Consider the following 20,170-nt stretch of genomic DNA (forward strand, 5'->3'; position numbering starts at 1 on the left):
GGGCAGCTGGCACAGAGGTAAATCATTGTGGGGCAGAGGATGGGACTGGGGAAGACCCCAGATGGTGGCTTTTACCCTGCATTGCGCTCAGCTGTTAGTCCCAGCTGGGCTGGGGAGGACTTCCTCTTCCCCTGCATGGCATCTAGGGCTGTGTTAGACCCACCCCCAGATTTCTCCCCTGGCTGTAGGAAGCTCTGCAAACTCCCTGCTTTCTGAACCCATTGCTCCTCAGCTGCAGAGGGAGAAATCCCTGTACAGGGAGCTGCTCCCACATGCATCCAACCCCCATGCATCCAGACCCCCTCATACCCAGACCCTCCTGCCATGCCTCCTCCCCCCACACCCAGAATCCCAACAAGCCCCATTCCCCCTGCACCTGGCCTACCCCAACGAGCCACCTGCACCTGGGTCCCCACCCTGCTGAGCCCAACCACCTTCACCTGGACCCCTCTGCAGACTCCCATTACTGTTGCAACGAGAACCCTCCTCCCAACAAGCGCCTGTGCACCCAGATCCCCCACAGAGCCGCCCACACCCACAGTGCCCCCACACAGAACCCACACCAAGCCCCTCCACACTTGGATCCTGCTTTGCTGCGCCTGCCTGCCCACACCTGGTGCACGTGGCACTGAGGGGCATGGTCCTGGGATGTTTCTGGGGCAGGCCCAGTCCTTGTGCAGTGTCAGGGTTGGGTGCAGCCTCACTGCTAAGTCTGTGTCCTGGGTGGGACTGCACAGTGATCTCCCACCTCTGTGCAGCCAGTGGCCTGTGCTCCCCAGTGCCGTGCTGGAGCCTCCACATTTATCTGACAAACAAAATTTGCAGAATTTTAAAATACTGTGTGCAGAATTTTTAATTTTTTGGCGCAGAATGTCCTCAGGAGTAAATAATACTAGTAAGTCATTAAAATCATTAAAATATTTTAAATAAAGGACCAACACATACCAGAGTGTGAACAATATATTCTAAAAAGGAGCATTTTTATCAGATGCTGGAAGCTCCCATCCTTCATCCTTGTGCCTGACAAGATATGGCACCAGTGTAATATTAAATATTTATATTATACATCCTTCTCCAATAAAAGTACTGTGTTAGGCCTTCTGCTCACTGAGTCAGATTAAGGTCAGTGCATTGCTGAGGCAATTTGTGTAGGCTTAAAGGGGTGGTATATATCTGCCTCTGCAGCTACTTCACTGAGCAGAATTGACATAGACCTTGGCTTCATATCTCATCCAAAAATACGGAACCTCCAGCAATGCAGTGCCCCTCACCACAATGCCGTACCATGGTGCAGTGCTGACTTGGAGGGCAGAGTGGCACCTGGTGGTGAATGTAACATAGTACTAGAGTAATATGGTAATAAAGAAACATGCAGATGAGGAAACAAATCTGAAAGCTTTCACCAAAGATCTTTATTTGGGAATATCATTTGTTAATTTTAACCTGATTATTCTTACTGCAGGTGTATGTGTGGATCTATGACCCAGTTCATTTTAAAACATTTGCCATGGGACTTGTTCTTGGTAAGTAAGAATAGATGTTAATGTTCCTCAAGACATCTGTCTCTTTCCCATGGACAAACCTTTTAGTGTTTACACTTTGCTCTAATTTGATACCTGCTTCAGCCTGGGTACCAACAAGAGAAAAGGTGCATGCAGTAAAAACCTCAGAATAGTGAGGCTCCTTTTTATTCTCTCAGATTCAGACACAGAATTAACATTTCTATCAATTTGCACCTCACTTACAGTTACACCTACTAACTGATCTGTAGATTTCAATTACTTAACACTAATAGATTGTGTCCTTAATAGGTATTGAACACTCATCATTGATACCCTTGCCCTTCCACCTCCCATTATTATTTATGTAGATCACTGGCCCAAGCCTTTTTTTTTTTTTTTTTTTAAACAGTCTGGATCAATTTTAATGTTTACACACTGGTCTATTCTTCATTAGCTGCTGCTGTGTAATGGGGAAATGGAAAAAGTTAGGGCCTAAAAGGCACCCAACCTCCTTGATTTTAGAAATCATGGTAGCACCTTTCTAGAGAATCGTGTTGACACTTTATGCCTAACCACTATGGTGATGGGCATCTTGGAAATACCTAAGGTAGATGGATAAATATTTTTGATCAGTACATAGAGGGCCTAATCATGTTACATGCTACAGCTGGTGGGGATGTTGTCTACAGTATGCTTTGTATATTGGATTCTGTCTACACTTACCAGGGAATACTTACTACTTATATGGTGTTTTTTATCTTGAGAATTATACAAATCATCTTTTCAAACCCTCCCTGAGGTAGGTAAATATTATTTAATCCAATTATAAGATGAGGAAAACTGAGGCAGAGAGGTGAAGTGACCTGCCAAGGCAAGGCCACATGGGTAAGTCAGTGTCAGAGCTGGCATTAGAATGTAGGAGTTGCTGGCTCCCAGTTCTATGTTCATATCATATCTCTCTATCAGCACAATTCTCTATGGAGTTGATATAATTTATATGACCATGATATATTTAGGGCTTTGAAAGGTAATGTGCTTAGCTTCTAAAGTGGTGTTGGGAGCCAGTTACGTGCTTACGCAATCTTGTAGACTTCAGCAAATAGCAGGAGAGCAGAAACTGCATAACTCTAAGGAAGACAAGGGAGGTGAGGGTGGAGACTGAAAAACAAGCAAAAAATGAAAGGGTGGGAATATTCACTTGCTCTCCAAACTTAAGCATGTTCTATTGGGCTTTTATGGCCTAAGCTGGTCATTTATATATGTGTATTTGTGGGCCAAGAGAAATCCTACTCTGTTTCTGAATGGCAATCAAATAATGGGAATGCCTGGCAGTGGTGTAGCCAGGTGGAGGGAACAGGGGGAGCGATAAAAAAAGGCGCCACCCACTGCGGCGCTTTTACTTACCCAGTGGCGTGCTGTATCTTCGGCGGCAGGCCCTTCACTCGCTCTAGGTGTCTTTGGTGGCACTGAAGGACCCGCCACTGAAATGCTGCTGAAGACCCACGGAGCGAGTGAAGGTCCCGCCGCCGAAGACCCAGAGCGCCGCTGGGTAAGTAAAATAAAAGCGCTGCAATGGGTGGCGTCTTTTTTGTTTGTTTGTTTTAAATCGCTCCCCCGGGTTAGTACAAAGGCGCCAAGAAATTGAAAAGATGCCACTTGTGCTCAGTGGGGGAGTGGCCACTGCCCCGTTCCCCCCTCGCTATGCTACTGATGCTTGGTCAAAGTGCTGTACAAACGTTACTACAGGCAACAACACCAGACCACTATAGCCCTTTAATTGGTATCTTATCCATGTTTCTCAAACTTTTATTTTCATTTTTAGTGATTGCGGTTATAGCTGCAACTCTCTTCCCGCTTTGGCCTGCAGAGATGCGAGTAGGTGTTTATTACCTCAGCGTAGGCGCAGGCTGTTTTGTAGCCAGTATTCTCCTCCTTGCTGTTGGTAAGTGTCATTTGTTATCAATAGAAATTAGATGCACAGGACAAGCAAGGTAGAATTTTCAGAAGTGTCCAAGTGACTTAGAACCCTGTCTAACCTGTAAAAGTGGAATAAGTACTTAGGCTCCTAAATCTGTCAGTCAGTTTAACTTTTGAAAATTTTACCCCTATTTTTTAAAATAGCCATAGACCAGTGGTCCCCAATCTGTGAGGCATACACCCCTTTGGGGAGTGCAGAGGAATGTCTGGGGGAGCCCAGGCCAGCTCCCACAGGGAAGAAAGTGCCACCCAGCCCCACTCTGCCCTCAGCTCTGCTCCCAGCCCCGGCTTGACCTCCCCACCACAGCCCTGCTCCTGGCCAGGGGACTGTGGATACATTTCATTACTGGTAATGGGGGGGGGGCAATAAGAGAGGAAAAGTTTGGGGACCACCGCCATAGATTAATCTTATGTAATTCCTTAATGGCCACTATATGTCACTATTGTGGCACTGGAAAAAAGTGTTCCTCAGGGTTCATTTCAGGCTGCAGGCTTACACCAGGGTGTGCACTCTTGATCTTGCATAGTGGAGATCATAGTCCTTAGGACAGCACAATCGCTCTGTCTTATCAGAGCTCTCTGATCCACTGTTCGTGTTAGACCTCTTTTGCTGCTTCACTCTTGTTTTAGGCACTAGATAGTAGCAGCGGCTCTAATGTGAGACATGTTAGTAAGGTTGGGAGATGAGATAAAGGCGGTCATGGTAGGTGGGGTCTTTAAACTGGAGGAGAAACAGTGGCCAAGTGAAGAGAAAAAGTTTGAGACAACAGGGAGGAGGAAAAGGACCATCATCTACAAATTAGAGGCAGTGCTTCTTGTTGGCCACAGAATGTCCTTCCTCCTGAAAAGCCAGTTCAGGCTTTTGGGAGAGGTGGAATCACCCAGACCTAGAAACAGTGTGTTACTTATAAACTTATGGGGATTGCTTGTAGATAGAATACAAAGGAAAGTAAAACAGCTTGTCACATTCGGGTATGTGTTGCATCTTGATATCAGAGGCCTGCATTTTGGCCACCTGCCTTCTAGGCAGAATTAGATGCAATACCATAAAGGAATAGCTCAGGACCAACACATAGGCACTTGCAAAAGAAATACCCTGAGTCATGTTCTCAGTTTTATGTCTACACTATGGGATTATTCCAATTTTACATAAACCGGTTTTGTAAAACAGATTGTATAAAGTCGAGTGCACACGGCCACACTAAGCACATTAATTCGGTGGTGTCCGTCCATGTACCAAGGCTAGCGTCAATTTCTGGAGCGTTGCACTGTGGGTAGCTATCCCATAGTTCCCGCAGTCTCCCTCGCCCATTGGAATTCTGGGTTTGAGATCCCAATGCATGATGGTGCAAAAACAGTGTCGCGGGTGATTCTGGGTAAATGTCATCACTCAATCCTTCCTCTGTGAAAGCAACGGCAGACAATCATTTTGTGCCCTTTTTCCCTGGATTGCCCTGGCAGACACCATAGCATGGCAGCCATGGAGCCCGTTTTGCCTTTTGTCACTGTCACTGTATGTGTACTGGATGCTGCTGACAGACACGGTACTGCAGTGCTACACAGCAGCATTCATTTGCCTTTGCAAGGTAGCAGAGATGGTTACCATCCCTATTGCACTGTCTGCCATTGTAAATTGGCGATGAGATGATGGTTATCAATCATTTTGTACCATCTGCTGCTGTCATGGGTGCTCCTGGCTGGCCTCGCTGAGGTCAGCCGGGGGTGCATGGACAAAAATGGGCATGACTCCCCGGTTCATTCCCTTCTTTATGTTTTGTCTAAAAATAGAGTCAGTCCTGCCTAGAATATGGGGCAAGTCTAGTAGAGAGCACAGCCGCTCCGGGTCAGAGCCCCAGAGATCCTACAGAAATGATGAGCTGCATGCCATTCGACGGGGTGCCCCTGCAACAACCCCACCCATTGCTTCCCTCCTCCCACACCCCTCCTGGGCTACCGTGGCATTGTCCCCCCCCCCCCCCATTTGTGTAATGAAGTAATAAAGAATGCAGGAATAAGAAACACTGACTTTTTAGCGAGATAAAATGAGGGGGAGGCAGCCTCCAGCTGCTATGATAGTCCAGGGAGTACAGAATCTTTTCTTTAGACACGAAGGGGGGGGGGGGGGAGTGGGGGCTGATGGAGCTCAGGCTCCAGCTGCTATGATGAGGACGGTTACCCAGCATTTTGCACCGTCTGCCAGGAATGACAGGGAGTCATTCCCATTTCTATCCAGGCGTCCCCAGCTGACCTCACAGAGGCCAGCCAGGAGCACTCACGGGATGATGATGGTTTTCTACCATTTTGTACCGTCTGCCATCAGGAAAGGAAGGGGAGGGGATGCTGCTGTTCAGCGCTGCAGCACCGCATCTACCAGCTGCATGCAGTAGACATACGGTGACATTGAAAAATGGCAAGAAACGATTTTTTTCCCTTTTCTTTCACGGGGGGGAGGAGTGGTAAATTGACAAGATATACCCTGAACCACCTGGGACGATGTTTTTGACCCTACAGGCATTGGGAGCTCAGCCAAGAATGCAAATGCTTTTCGGGGACTGTGGGATAGCTCAAATCCTCAGTCCCCCCTCCCTCCCTCCATGAGCATCCATTTGATTCTTTGGCTTTCCGTTACGCTGTCACGCAGCACTGTGCTGAATCCCTGCTGTGGCCTCTGTCTGTCATAGCCTGGGGATTTTTTCAAATACTTTGTCATGTCGTCTTCTGTAATGGAGCTGTGATAGAACAGATTTGCCTCCCCATACAGTGATCAGATCCAGTATCTCCCGTACGGTCCATGCTGGAGCTCTTTCTGGATTTGGGACTGCATCGCCACCTGTGCTGCTCAGAGCTCCACGTTGGGCAAACAGGAAATGAAATTCAAAAGTTCGCAGGGCTTTTCCTGTCTACCTGGCCAGTGCATCCGAGTTCAGATTCGTTTCCAGAGCACTCACAATGGTGCACTGTGGGATACCGCCTGGAGGCCAATACCATCAAATTGCGACCACACTTACCCTAATCCGACATGGCAATACCGATTTCAGTGCTACTCCTCTCGTCGGGGAGGAGTACAGAAACCAGTTTAAAGAGCCCTTTATATCGATATAAAGGGCCTCGTGTGGACGGGTGCAAGGTTAAATTGGTTTAACGCTGCTAAATTCGGTATAAACACGTAGTGTAGACCAGGCCTCACCTGTTAAGGATTTGGGTCCAGATCCTCACATCTGAAATCAGTGGAAGTTAAGAGCTTAATTACCTTTGAGGAGCTGGATGCAGGTAATCAAGCTTGCTTTTTGACTTGCATGGTGTGTAGCTGAGCAAAATAGTGCTTAAAAATGCAGATGGGAAATCACTGACCCTCTTATTTTTCATGGAGACTTACAAACTGTAATAGAGAAAACTTCGTCTTTGGCTAAGATCAAATGATTGTATCCCATTGCAGAGGAACAGACTTTTCTGTCTATTAGCTGTTTACCGTTTCTAACTTTTATCATCAAACTTCGTATCAGACTTTTATTTTTGGGAGGGTGTTGAAAGATGGCACCTTTTAATTTCCCCCTTTGCCGCCTTCTTGATCACCACCACTAAGTATCAGAACATGCTGTTAGACCCATCCTTCTAGCTCAGGGATTTGGTTTCATTTGTATTTTGTGTGTTTTGTCTGTCCTCAACTTGATTTTGAGTACAGCAGGGGAGAGGCATTTAATGAACACGGTTATTATATGTTGTAAATATTTATATAAAATATTTGGGCTTTCTCTCCTCACAGCCCGCTGCATTCTCTTCCTCATTATTTGGCTGATAACTGGAGGAAGGCATCACTTCTGGTTTTTGCCAAATCTGACAGCAGACGTGGGTTTCATTGACTCCTTCAGGCCCCTGTACACACACGAATACAAGGGACCAAAAGCAGACTCAAAGAAAGAGGAGAAATCAGAGTCCAAAAAGCAGCCGAAGTCTGACAGTGAGGAGAAATCAGATAGTGAGAAAAAAGAAGATGAGGATGGAAAAGTCGAAGCAACAGGCAACTCAGGAGCAGATGGCTCTGGAGGAGAGCGGCATTCAGACACAGACCGTGATAGGCGTGAGGATGACCGATCCCAGCATAGCAATGGAAATGGAAATGATTTTGAAATGATCACAAAAGAGGAACTTGAACAGCAAACAGATGAAGGAGATTGTGAGGAGGAGGAGGAGGAGGAGGAAGAAGAGGAAGAAGAAACTAGGCCTTTACATGAAAAATCCTAACTCACGGTAGTTTTGAGACTGAATATGTGCAAAACAATTGGATTTTCTTCATTGGCTGATCACCAAAATGTAGTTACAGTAACATTCTTTCCATTTGTTTGAAATACACGTTATCCAAACAGTTTTATATCTAGTTTCTTCATTTTTAAAAAACTATTAGCTTGATTACTTGATACAATCTGAAGTCATTAAAACACATTTACAAAAGTTTTTTGTCAATTTGACAAGTTTTCTGTCATTCTATAATTTGTCTAGATAGTTGTCAAAACGTACAGAAGAACATAGTTTCCCTATTGTCATTTTCTGGTACTTGCATAACTTTTCAGTAAGTATAGCCTACTCAAAATAGCTTTGTAAAATGGTAAAAGTTGAATGACCAAATCTCACATTATTCCTAGTATATTCATTTGATAGCTAGTTAAGTAAAGCACTTCTTAGCTCATGGCTCTCTTGACGTTCTTCTTGATTTTTATAAAATTGTAAGAAAAAACTTTAAGACAACTAGTTTTAGCAGAAGGTAATTTTAAAGTATTTTGCTAGACATACAAGCTGGTAGTGCTTATTTGGCAGCAGTGTTTTCAGTTGTGTACAAATTGTGTACCACCAACTTAAGAAATCCAAACTGTTTTGTACATCTGGTTCAGAGAAAGATGTCATCTCGAGGAGGCAAAGGGAACAGCATAGTTTGGAAACTATGGCTGTCGTCTTTTCCCCCTCACTTCCCCCACTATCATAATTGAAGAAGAAATGATTCTGTATGTAATTTTAAAATAAAGCAACCCTTTTTATTTTAACTGTTACTTATTATTTAGAAGTTTTATCCAAATTTCAATTTGTATAATTGAAACCATTTCAGGGTGTATTTGTCAGAGAAATGCAAGATGGAGGACCTCACAGAATCTGTTTGTGATTGGTAGATTTGTCCCAGGAGCTTTAGTTTCCTGCCAACATTCCATGTATTTGAGTGAGTAAATTGATCCTTATTAAACAAAAGCAGATAACAGCTGTCTGTATGCCTTAATGTTAATCTTAACATTTTCTATATTCAGAAACTGGAGTACTATATTAACTGATGAGTAGGTACATCTTGAGAGTATTCACTTGTTCAGAAGTACAGATAACAAAAAAGCTAATTCAAAAGATGACCAAGATCAAATAGTTTTCAAAACTGCTGAAGCAATTTGAATGTTCAGTTTGTCTCACACCTCTTATTTGCTAGACTGTTGGAGGACATTTTGTGTTTAGTTATATAAGCATTTAAAAAGTTAAGATGACATAATTCCTCTGAATCATTCAATTTCAGACCAATTGAAATTGTGAATACAGATGATATTCCTCCCTGACATCACTGTGAGGAAAGAATGCTAGTTGTTGCTTGAATTTTCAATAGTTGACATTTTTTTTCTTGAATTGCTCTTTTCCATTACCAGTGTTTTGAATGAAGATGTTAATTTTTCTGATTGTGCAAATATATACATTTTACATGTGCATTGATATGGTCTAATCTGCATACTACTTCTGAATATTTATTGTATGGGGAACAGAGATTGGATCTGTTATGCATTTTTCTATTGATACAGACAACATTTTTATTAACCTGTTCCCTGGCAAACTTTGACATTTGTGTGTTTCTGGTGTTTACAGTGACTTGTTTTAACAGATCCGTCACTACCATCCATTACCTTAGATGTGCATGTGTAATGGGATAGTACACTGGCTCAAAACTCCTCTCTCCACTCAGTTTAGCAACTCTTTTCAACACCACACTGCCTTCAGGCAGAAGCTGATGTCTGCCATGCTTGCAGTTCCAATCTCCGTTGCTAGCATTGGGAACTGAACTGCAGCCTTTGTGTACAACAGTCTTTAGCTATTTGGTTCTGTGTTGTATCTCAGTGCACCCCTAAACACCCCCTATTATCATATATAAAATGGTACACATGCATCTTCCTTTCAGATGAGCAAGAACAGCACGGAACCCTTGCTTTTACTATAAAACGCAGGGTGGTAAAACCATTTTGTAGTCTACACTGAAGCTGAATTTTGTCTTTATTCAAGTGAAACTCCCATTGAGTTCAGTGAATTAAAATTAAGACAGACTGACATTTGGCCTCTATCTAGTTTTTAAAAGCCAGTTGGAGAACAGCACCTGAAGTGTGTGTGTGGGGGGGGGGGGGGGGGGGGGGGGGGAGTGTGTAATACTTCAGTTGAAGATGGTTTTACTAATATTTGAAAATAAGGTCCAGCATTTTTCCAAGTAATTGGGCTATCCCTGTTTTGAAGCCTTTAGGGCAATGAATGTATCTCTATTTCCCCAGCTAAAATGAAACGACATCTTAATAATCCTGTTGAGAAAATTAAGTTTAATCATTCTAAGTTGGAATAATATTAAATACCTTTTTAGTAAAGCGGTCACCTGCTGTCTGTGCAGTGACCTATTTGAAATGAGCTTGTGATGGCAGGCCATTTCCTAGTTAGACAGGTGTCTAGATCTCAAAACCCTTACCAACCCTGGCAGGAGAGTTCATAGCTTAACTAGGCACGGAAATGGAACTATCTTCTAATCCACTGGCTCCCAAACTTTATTGGTTCATATATCACCTTTTAAAAAGGAACTTTGTGAAGTGGATGGAACATCCAGCTCATGTACACATTGAACCCCTAATTACCCTTAACCCTAATTTGCAGTGCTCAGCTCTGAGACACATTGACAGGGTAACATGAGAAAGGGTGCACTATTGTTGGGAGCTGTTCTGTGGACAGAACTGGGCAGTGAAATGCTTTCTATTAGACATGTCCACAAATACTAAATTCACTGTACTTATTTTAAAAATTATTTTAGGGTTAGATAGGAGATGCTGGCATATCAAATTGTAGCCACTCAACAACAAAAAAGAAAAAGAATCAGTGGACATGTGACATTTTGCATACACACTTCCAAAACAGACACAGGGTCCAAACATAGATATGGAAATAATGAAGGTACTGACCAGCATTCAGTTCTCTTAAGATATGTGGCTACTTTTAAAATCAAAGTGTTTCAGAGTAAGTTGTTTTTACTCCCCTTACTGGTTTTGACTTAAACTTCATAACTTATATGCCTGTCTAGTAGGATGACTTTAATGGGAACAATTTTATTTATATTTAGTGGAACATTTAAACAGTTACTCTATTAAAATTTCCTTATTGCAATAAAATGTTAGTGGTCTCATTGATTTTTCTCCATATAGCTATATAACAAGCGTAATAAAGTTACTCTTTTCTGATAAAATGTGATTACTATTAGTTTAACCAGTTTTGAAAATAAATTTATTAATTTTAAAACTTAAACAAAACTGCAGGTCAACATCTAGAGGTGATGTTATACTGAAACCTGCTCTGGGTACAGGGTAGACTAGAATTTTCAACCTAATTTCTCTATCAACTAGTGCACATTAATTTTTTCTGATCTTTATCTGGTAATGTATAAAAGACTCAAATATTCTTCAGCTCATTCTCAAATCAGTACTGTATGCATTAGAGAGTATGGCAGTGGGGAGGAGGCTTACTAGTAGCTGTGGAAACTGAGCAAATATATGATTACTAGAAATTTAGTAGAATTTTAATACATATTAGACAAATGGGACCATGACCATCCTGTGATGTCTCAGATTTTCTCATAAATATTTTAAATATTAAAGACTTTGTTGTTGCCCCACTTGAGGCCTGATCCAACTTTTAGTGAAGTCCATGGGAACTGGATTAGATCCAGAGTGTAATGCAGCTTCAAGAAGAGACAAAAGGGAAGGGGAATGACTCAAATGATTGGTAAATTACACTTTAGTTATGAGCCTTTTTTACGTTGGATTAGGGAAAGAGCCTAATGGCAGAGATGCTGTAGGAATACAACATTTTGACTCCCTGAACTACAAGTTCATAATCCAGCTGTCTTGACTTATCACAGGGGTAGGCAACCTATGGCATGCATCCCAAAGGCAGCACAGGAGCTGATTTTCAGTGGCACTCACACTGCTTGGGTCCTGGCTACTGGTCTGGGGGGCTCTGCACTGTAATTTAATTTTAAATGAAGGTTTTTAAACATTTTAAAAACCTTATTTACTTTAAATAAATTCTAAAAATGTTATGTATTACTAGCACACACAACCTTAAATTAGAGTGAATAAATGAAAACTCAGCACACCACTTCTGAAAGGTTGCTGACCCCTGACTTATTGCCTCAGCCTCCTGAGACAGCTAAGTTACTTATGCATTTTACCATATGCTAAAATCCAGAAACTTATCGCAAGTAATTTAATTGTTCGTCATTTCCAAATGAGATTTCAGACTTGTGCTGCTATCTGCGGTGAGGTGTTAAAAGTACCCATGCCTTGTTTCAAAGAAAAGGGAGTCACCCAGTGTCTTAACCAAACTATCCCCTCTCCCTCCCCACTGCCATTGTGCAGACCACTCAGACTTTCAACCTATTTTCAGATGTGTTTCAGGAGTGCGGTATTGGAAACCTTCCGGTTGAAAGATTTTGTGAGACTATTGTTACTGTCAGACCTCTGGAAACCCCACATGCTTAACTTTTTACATTTCTGTTAATTGGAACCAAATTGAACTTGGAATCTCACTGGTATCAATCCAGATTAGTTCTGCTGTCTTCAGTGTAGCTGAGATCAGGCTCTGCATTTGCTCCTGCATCTCAGCAACTCTGCCTCCACCTGTGATGGACAGTCAGTGAATGCTGCTTTATAATTGGTCAGAGATTGGTGCCAAAACTCATTTCTCTTGGAGGCAGCATGTTCATTTGCTAATGTGGCTTTTTAAATAATTCCCAATTACATGTTGACCTGAATTTCATATCTGATGCCTTTTAGTACATCTTAACAGCAATCCCAGAAACACTTGCAGAGGTGCTGGAACAATTTTTAATAGTATGGTGCTGAAAACCATTAGACAAAACTGTAACCCCCTGTGCATGATGGAAACCATGCATTGAGTTGCTGCTATTACTTCAAGCTAAGGGGTGCTGTCACACACCCCCACCCCAGCCCTCTGTGATCTTGGGCTACTTGGAACTGTAAACTCTCACTTGTGCTGTCCTTATTGAGGAATATTTATCAACCATCCAATGTAAGGAGAGTCTACAGTTATGATCCAAAAAAACTAAAATCTAGTAGCTACTCCAGGCTGTAATATTTTGGATTATCAATGAACATTGTAGAATTATGTCTTGTGGTTTTTTTTGTTTTTTAATTAAAGGGTTCCTATCTCCATTGCTAGCATTGAGAACTGAACTATAGGCTTCTGTGTTCAACATTTTTCATCCACATGGTACCTTACTATTTAAAGCAGCTGTCAAACCTTTTGAATCCACAACAAAAAGGAGATAATTTCTATTCAATGTACAGAACTGGGAACTAGAAACTCCTGTATTCTAATTCCAGCTTTGATACTGACTCATTCTATGGCACCAGTCAAACTACACAGGGCCAAGTTCTTCTCTGTCAACCTATCTGACACCATTGCAAGTTGGAGGCATGAGTTGCAACTCCATTCCAAGTCATATGATTGAAGGAGAAATTGAGTCTTAACCTCTCTACAACATGAGAGTAATATAGTAGTTATTCACCTGCCATAGAAGGGCACTGCAGTACGAATCATCCTTTGTAAAATACTTGGAAGTCAAAATTCATTTTATTGCTGTGCACATTTTTATTTCAGAATTGGTATGTATGTGCTTTCCTGCTGAACTCAGTTTATCATTGATTTTGATCATATGCCTTAAAGTTTGTGAGGACAATGGAATAAAATAGTGCAAGGCTGCATTGTACACTGAGTTATACTGTAGCTTTCTTATTTACAGACAAAGAGCAGGACAAAATAACCCAAGCAATGCAAATGAACAAGTCTGTTTTCAATAGACTTCCAGTAACAGCTGGTATAATTTCACAGTTGCTTCCTGCTTTACTTAATGAACATTGGATGATTTTATTCATAATGTAGCAACTGAACAAATACGAAAAGATATAGCTGCTGATTGCGTATGCAGTCCATTATTCCATTGGTTGATAGTGGTCATTAGTGCTGAACTTATGTTTATTTAATGGAAGAAATGATTTCAACGAACATTTATTACCCCTGCAAAGAACTTTAGAAAAAGTGTTAGCATTGGTGATAGAATCATGAAATAATTCCAGTATAAGTCTTGAGGGGGGGAGGGGGAGAAGTACTATACAGTAGTCATGTTTCAGAGAGAGATCAAACCACCTTACAAGAGATCATAAATGCCACTATCCTTATTTTACAAGATGGGGAAAAAAGGCACATGGGGCAGATCCTTAGGCAACCTGCCACTCAGTGGAATTTTCAGCCCCAGGGGAAGTACCCTGGCTCCCCCCTACAATACATAGGGAGAGTTAGGCACCTACAAAAGGGATTTTTCATAAGCCAGCCACCTGAGTGAGAAGCTACTGAAGTTAAACCAGGAGTAAAATGTTGAGGAGAGGGACCAGAGACAGACACCTCCCTCTGTTTGAAGGCTTCAGCTGTGAACCCTCTCCTGAAACAGGGCACCTAAGCAGCTGAACTGACTTAGAGACCAATGCCCTAACAGCTATTTCTCTCTCTCCTGCTCACATTTGCTCTCTGTTTCCCTGTGCCCCCAGCTTTCTTCAGTACAGTCCTCTGCTGTCCCTCTACCTAGTAGTGCCCTGCCTCCACCCACTTGATGAGGTGGCTGGTTGATAACAGCTGGTAGGCATTCTCTGAGCATGCCTGCAGGTTCAGGCCCCTCTGGTGAGACAGGTACTCCCCACCCGCCTTGTTTGAAGCTAGAAGATCTCCTGGCCTTTGACAGGCAGCAGAGAAATGTGCAGAATCAATTATAATGAACCCAGTTTGCATCTGAAGAAGTGGGTATTCACCCACGAAAGCTTATGCTCCAAAACGTCTGTTAGTCTATAATGTGCCACAGGATTCTTTGCTGCTTTTCCAGTTTGCTAAATCTCTTATTATAGTTCCAAGCTATGTAGTGCAAATCAGCCATGTATAATAAAATAAATATAAAGTACAAGTAGGGCAATTCAGCCTATCTGCTATAAATGCAAAATTCTCATGCGACAGGATTACTAAAGATTAGAAGACAATTCTCATTTGGATCAACAGACAACCCTGCCTTGTATCAGTGACGCACTGATGCTTCTTCGAGTGCTTGTTCTTAGCGATTCCAATCAAGTGTGTGTGCGCCCTGTGCACAGTCGTCGGAAAATTTTTCCCTTAGCAGCTCCCATTGGGTTGGTTAGGGAGCCACCTGGAGTGGTGCCTTCATGGCACTCAATATATGACACTGCCAACCTGACCCCCCCCCCCCCCCCCCTTCTGGTCCATCTTATGGTCTTTGGAACAGTGCTCAGCAAGTGCTCCCTTAGCTTTTCTTGTTAGATCTAATTGGTGTTTAGTTTTATTAGTAGTTTATTGTATAAAGTTAGATAGTAGGTGTGGAACACGGTACCTCCCCAACCCCTATCCCTTCCCTGGGCTCCGGGGCACGCCGCAAGCCCACAGCTTTAAGGCATGCAGCACTTGTAATAAGCCCATGCCCATAAGTAGACCCCCACAATTCTTGCCTAAAGTGTCTTGGGGAGGCGCACCAAACTGAAAGGTGCAGAATTTGTAAAGCTTTTCGGCCAAGAATGAAGAAAGAGCATGACTTGTGCTTGAAACAGCTTTTAATGGAGTCTGCTCTTTGCCAGCAACTGGCCACAGAGCGCCAGGATCCAGCACCAAGCATCTCCCTACGGAATGCTCTGGCATCTGTATATGACACAGGGCTGAGGAAGGACTCCAGCACAAGAGACCTTCAGCACCGGTAGTCTCTGGCGCCACAACCAGGATCAGTGAGCTGGCACTGCTCAAGTTCTCCGGTGCCACACAAGAAGGTTGAAATCCTGGCACTGAGCATTGGTACTTGGGACCTCCGCACTGCCATGGTACTCAAAATCAGCCTCGGCCGCCTCAGAGTCCAATGCTGACTCATATTATTCAAGACATAGTCAACACAGATCCCAGAGGTGACAAAGGGAGGCGCCACTGAACTGGCAACCCCCAGTGCAAAAGCCCTTTTGGACCCCTGGGCATATCACCAAGCCCAGGGCACCTTGTCAAAGGGATCAAGGTCTGTAGCGTCAGGATGCTGGCAGCACCACTCTCCTGGTGACAGACCCCTCCACCCCCCCTTGAGGATCCCAGGCCACCCTTTCCCAACCGCCTCCTTAACCTTGGGTTGCAGCTGGGACATCTCCACCACAGGACCAGCCCCAAGTATCACATTTAGTGGCCACGACAGTCTGTACTGACCAAGAGGAGGTTAGAGACTTAGAAGGACAGGAGGATCTGATACCTCCACTAGTCACCTTGTCTTCTTCCCCAGACAAAGCTGTAACAGGGGCATCCGCTTCGGGGCCACCTCTGATAGATCACAGGGCACACCAAGCCCTCTTCAGGCAAATCACCTGCAACATGGGGTTGAAAGCAGAGGACCAAGAACCCCATGGTGGACATTCTCACCCCCATCACAGGTGGTCCATCACAGGTGGCTCTGCCCCTAATCAAGACTGTGCAGAACAATATAAAAACCTCCGTGGCAGACCCCGGCCTCAGTCTTCCCAACAGCTAGAGGCATCGACCGTCAATACTTCATCCCTTCCAAGGGATATGAGTATTTGTTCTCGCACCCACAGCCATGCTCACTAGTTGTGTTGGCGGTCAATGAGAAAGAGCATCAAGGACAGCAAGGGCCGGCCCCCAAGATCAAGGAGGTAAAAAGGATGGACCTTCTCAGCAGAAAGGTCTATGCCATAGGCGGCCTACAACTGAGGATAGCCAATCAGCAGGCTATCCTCCGTAGGTACAACTTCAATTCATGGACCACCATGTTGCAGTTCAAAGACATGATCCTGGTGGACTCCAGAATGGAATTCTCCACTATAGTCAAGAAAGGGAAAGCGGTTGCATGAATCAATCTGCAGGTGCCACTGGATTCAGCAGATTCGTCCACTCGTACTCTCTCCTCAGGAATAGGGATTCAATGAACATCATAGCTCCACGCATCTGAGTTAACCCCGGAAGTGCAGCAAACCCTGCAGGACCTTCCCTTCAAGGGCACAGGACCTTTTTTGGAGCAAACTGACTCCAAGCTGCATACTTTGAAAGATTCCAAGGTGACCATTAAGTGTTTGGGGATACACACCCCTGCAGCCACTTTAAGCCCCAACCACTGCAACAGCAACACCTATCTGCTCCTTGGTCGCGGCAGGATTTTTATAGGCAAAGAGGCAGAAATCACAGGCGCAAGCCTTCAAACCCACTTTCAGGGCAGGATCAGGGCTCAACTAAGCCATCGTTGGGCTCCAAACAAAGATTTTGAAGGGACGCCCGAGGATGGCGTACCCTCCAATATTCCAGATCCTTCCCGGTGCTTCCTGAATTGTCTGTCCCACTTCTACCATGCTTGGTCACAAATAATACTGGATTGCTGGGTGCTTCGCATGGAAGAAGTGGGATATTCTCTCCAGTTCTGCTCCTCCCCTCCCTCACCCCCCTTCCCTGTCACTCTTCAAGGACTCATCTCACGAGCAACTCCTTGTTCAGGAGGTGCAATTGCTCCTTGCCATAGGGGCAGTGGAGGAGGTTCCTCAGGAGCTAAGGGGCAAGAGATTCTGCTCCAGATACTTCCTTATCCCCAAGGTGAAGGGAGTTCTCAGACCCGTTCTAGACCTCAGAGGATCCAACCAGTTCATGGTGAAGTTGAAGTTCCGCATGGTCTCTCTGAGCATGATCATACCTTCCCTGGATCCGGGAGACTGGTACACTGCCCTCGACATGAAAGATGCGTACTTTCATATAGCCATTCATCTGGCCCACAGACATTTCCTGAGGTTTGCGGTCAGCCATAAACACTATTACTTCACGGTGCTCCCATTTGGTCTATTGACGGCCCCCCCAAGCGTTCACCAAGTGCGTGTCAGTGGTTGCGGCCTTTCTCCCTACCTCAATGACTGGCTGCTGCGGTGGTGCTCCAGGGAGCAGATGGAGTCCTAAGTCTGGTTACTCAGAGACCCCTTTGAGAGACTAGGACTCCTCAACATGAACAAGTCCATGCTTTCACCGACCCAAAGAATAGAATTTATAGGTACAGGACAGAGCAATTCTGCCAGAGTCCGGATTTCTAGCAGTGACAGATTATCCAGACACATTATCCCACTACAACTGCAAGGGGATGCCTGAGTCTCCTTGGTCACACTGCAGCCTGCACCTATGTGGTCAGACATACTAGACTGAGGCTCAGGCTGCTCCAGGCATGGCTCGCCTCAGCTTATCGTCCAGGTCAAGACAGCTTGGACTCGGTAGGGACAGTACCAGAGCAAGCTCTAGAAGCCCTTTGCTGGTGGCTAGACCCTCGCATGGTCTGCGAAGCGTCTAGCACCCCTCATCCCTGCATGACCCTAGTAACAGACATGTCAGTTCTGTTTGGGAGGCCCACCTAGGAGACCTACAGACACAGGGTTGGCGGCCACAGGTCGAGCTCTCACTCCACATCAATATCAAGGAGCTCAGAGCTGTATATCTAGCCTGCCAGACCTTCCAGGCCAGAATGCAGGATCAGTGCGTGGCAAAGATGACCAACAATACCACCACATTTTACATAAACAGTGCGAAGCCCACTCTTCTCCTCTGTCGGGAAGCTCTCCAGTTGTGGGATTTTTGTATAGCCCACTCCATTCACCTGGAGGCATCCTATCTCCCTGGAGTACGGAACAAGCCTGCAGACCACCTCAGCAGGTCATTTTGCAACCATGAGTGATCCATCCATCCAGATGTCATACATTCCATCTTCCAAAGGTGAGGGTTTCCCCAGGTAGACCTATTTGCCATGAGGAGCAACAAGAAGTGTCCAATGTTTTGCTCTTTCAAAAAACCACAGTCCAGGCTCTATCTCAGATGCATTCATGCTACCCTGGGGAGACAGCCTAATGTATGCCTTCCTGCCGATACCACTTGTCCACAAGGTGCTGCTCAAGATCCGCAGGGAGAAAGCAGAGGTAATTCTGCTGGCCCCAGGGTGGCCACACCAACATTGGTATACCACGCTTCTGGAGCTGTCAGTGGACACCCCGCTCGCACTGCCTCTCTACCCCAATCTGATCACACAGTCCCTCTATCTCATGGCTTGGAATCTTCATGGTTAAACCCAATGGAGCGTCAATGCATGGAATGGGTGAGGGAGGTGCTGCTTGGTAGCAGTAAACCTTCCACCAGGGCCACTTACCTAGCTAAATGGAAAAGGTTCTCACGCTGGTGTAAGCAGCGTCACGTACTTCCACTTCAAGCATCTATACCATTCATTTTGGAGTATCTACTGCATCTGAAGCAGCAAAGTTTGGTGGGATCATCCATCAGGGTACACCTCGCAGTCATCTCGGCATTCCACCCAGGAGAGTTGGGGCGCTTGGTATTCACCAAACCTATGGTGGCCCGTTTCCTGAAAGGCTATATCCACAGTCCCAACCACCAGTACTTGCTTGATACCTCAATTTGGTCGTCTCTAGACTAAGGGGGGCCCCATTCAAACCACTGACTACACACGGTATCCCTTCTGTATCTCTTGTGGAAGGTGGCATTCCTGGTTGCCATCACATCAGCCAGGAGGGTGTCCGAGTTAAAAGTGCTAACCTCTGACCTCCTCTACACACAGTCTTCCATAAGGACAAAGTACAACTCAGGGCGCACCCAGCCTTCCTGCCCAAGGTGGCATCCCAATTCCACATTGACCAAGACATTTTTCTACCAGTCTTCTACCCCAAGCCGCATGCAAATTCACAGGAGCAGAGGCTTCACTGACTAGATGTCTGGAGAGCGCTAGCATTCTACACTGAGCACACAAAGCCTTTCAGGAAGTCGAATCAACTGTTTGTAGTGGTGGCAGACCAGGTGAAGGGGCTTCCGGTCTCCTCATAATGCATTTCTTCCTGGGTCACGGACTGTATCCGCACCTGCTATGACATCACCAAGGTCCCAGCCCCAGCTATTACCTCCCACTTGACACAAACTCAAGCCTTGTCCACCACTTTCCTGGCCTAGGTGCCCATCCAGAAAGCTGCAAGATGGCAAACTGGTCATCAGTGCACATGTTTGCCATCCACTATGCCATTACCCAGCATGCTATGGAGGACATAGCTTTAGGCAGAGTGGTTCTCCAATTGGTGATTCCTTAACTCTGACCCTACCTCTGGGGGAGAGCTTGGAAGTCACTTGATTGGAATCTACATGAACAAGCACTCAAAGAAGAAAAAACGGTTACTAACCTTCTTGTAACTGTTGTTCTTTGAGATGTGTTGTTCACGTCCATTCCAATACCCACCCTCCTTTGCCTCTGTTGAGTAGCCAGCAATTAGGAACCGGGGGAGGGT

At 44.7% G+C, this 20,170-nt stretch overlaps 1 protein-coding gene across 1 annotated transcript in view; it reads left to right on the plus strand.

Annotated features, from left to right (window-relative positions):
* SEC62 (SEC62 homolog, preprotein translocation factor) overlaps positions 1 to 9,215 on the plus strand; it is a 33,689-nt gene extending 24,474 nt beyond the window's left edge. Inside the window, exons 6-8 of the mRNA XM_050966061.1 lie at positions 1,463 to 1,523; positions 3,325 to 3,444; positions 7,243 to 9,215. Of these exons, the coding sequence (XP_050822018.1) occupies positions 1,463 to 1,523; positions 3,325 to 3,444; positions 7,243 to 7,721 (660 nt within the window). The 3' untranslated portion in view covers positions 7,722 to 9,215. The remainder of the gene's footprint in view (positions 1 to 1,462; positions 1,524 to 3,324; positions 3,445 to 7,242) is intronic.
* The last annotated feature ends 10,955 nt before the right edge of the window (positions 9,216 to 20,170 follow it).

The sequence above is a fragment of the Gopherus flavomarginatus genome, chromosome 8 (genome assembly GCF_025201925.1).
Source record: "Gopherus flavomarginatus isolate rGopFla2 chromosome 8, rGopFla2.mat.asm, whole genome shotgun sequence".
In the NCBI taxonomy this organism is placed as follows: domain Eukaryota; kingdom Metazoa; phylum Chordata; order Testudines; family Testudinidae; genus Gopherus; species Gopherus flavomarginatus.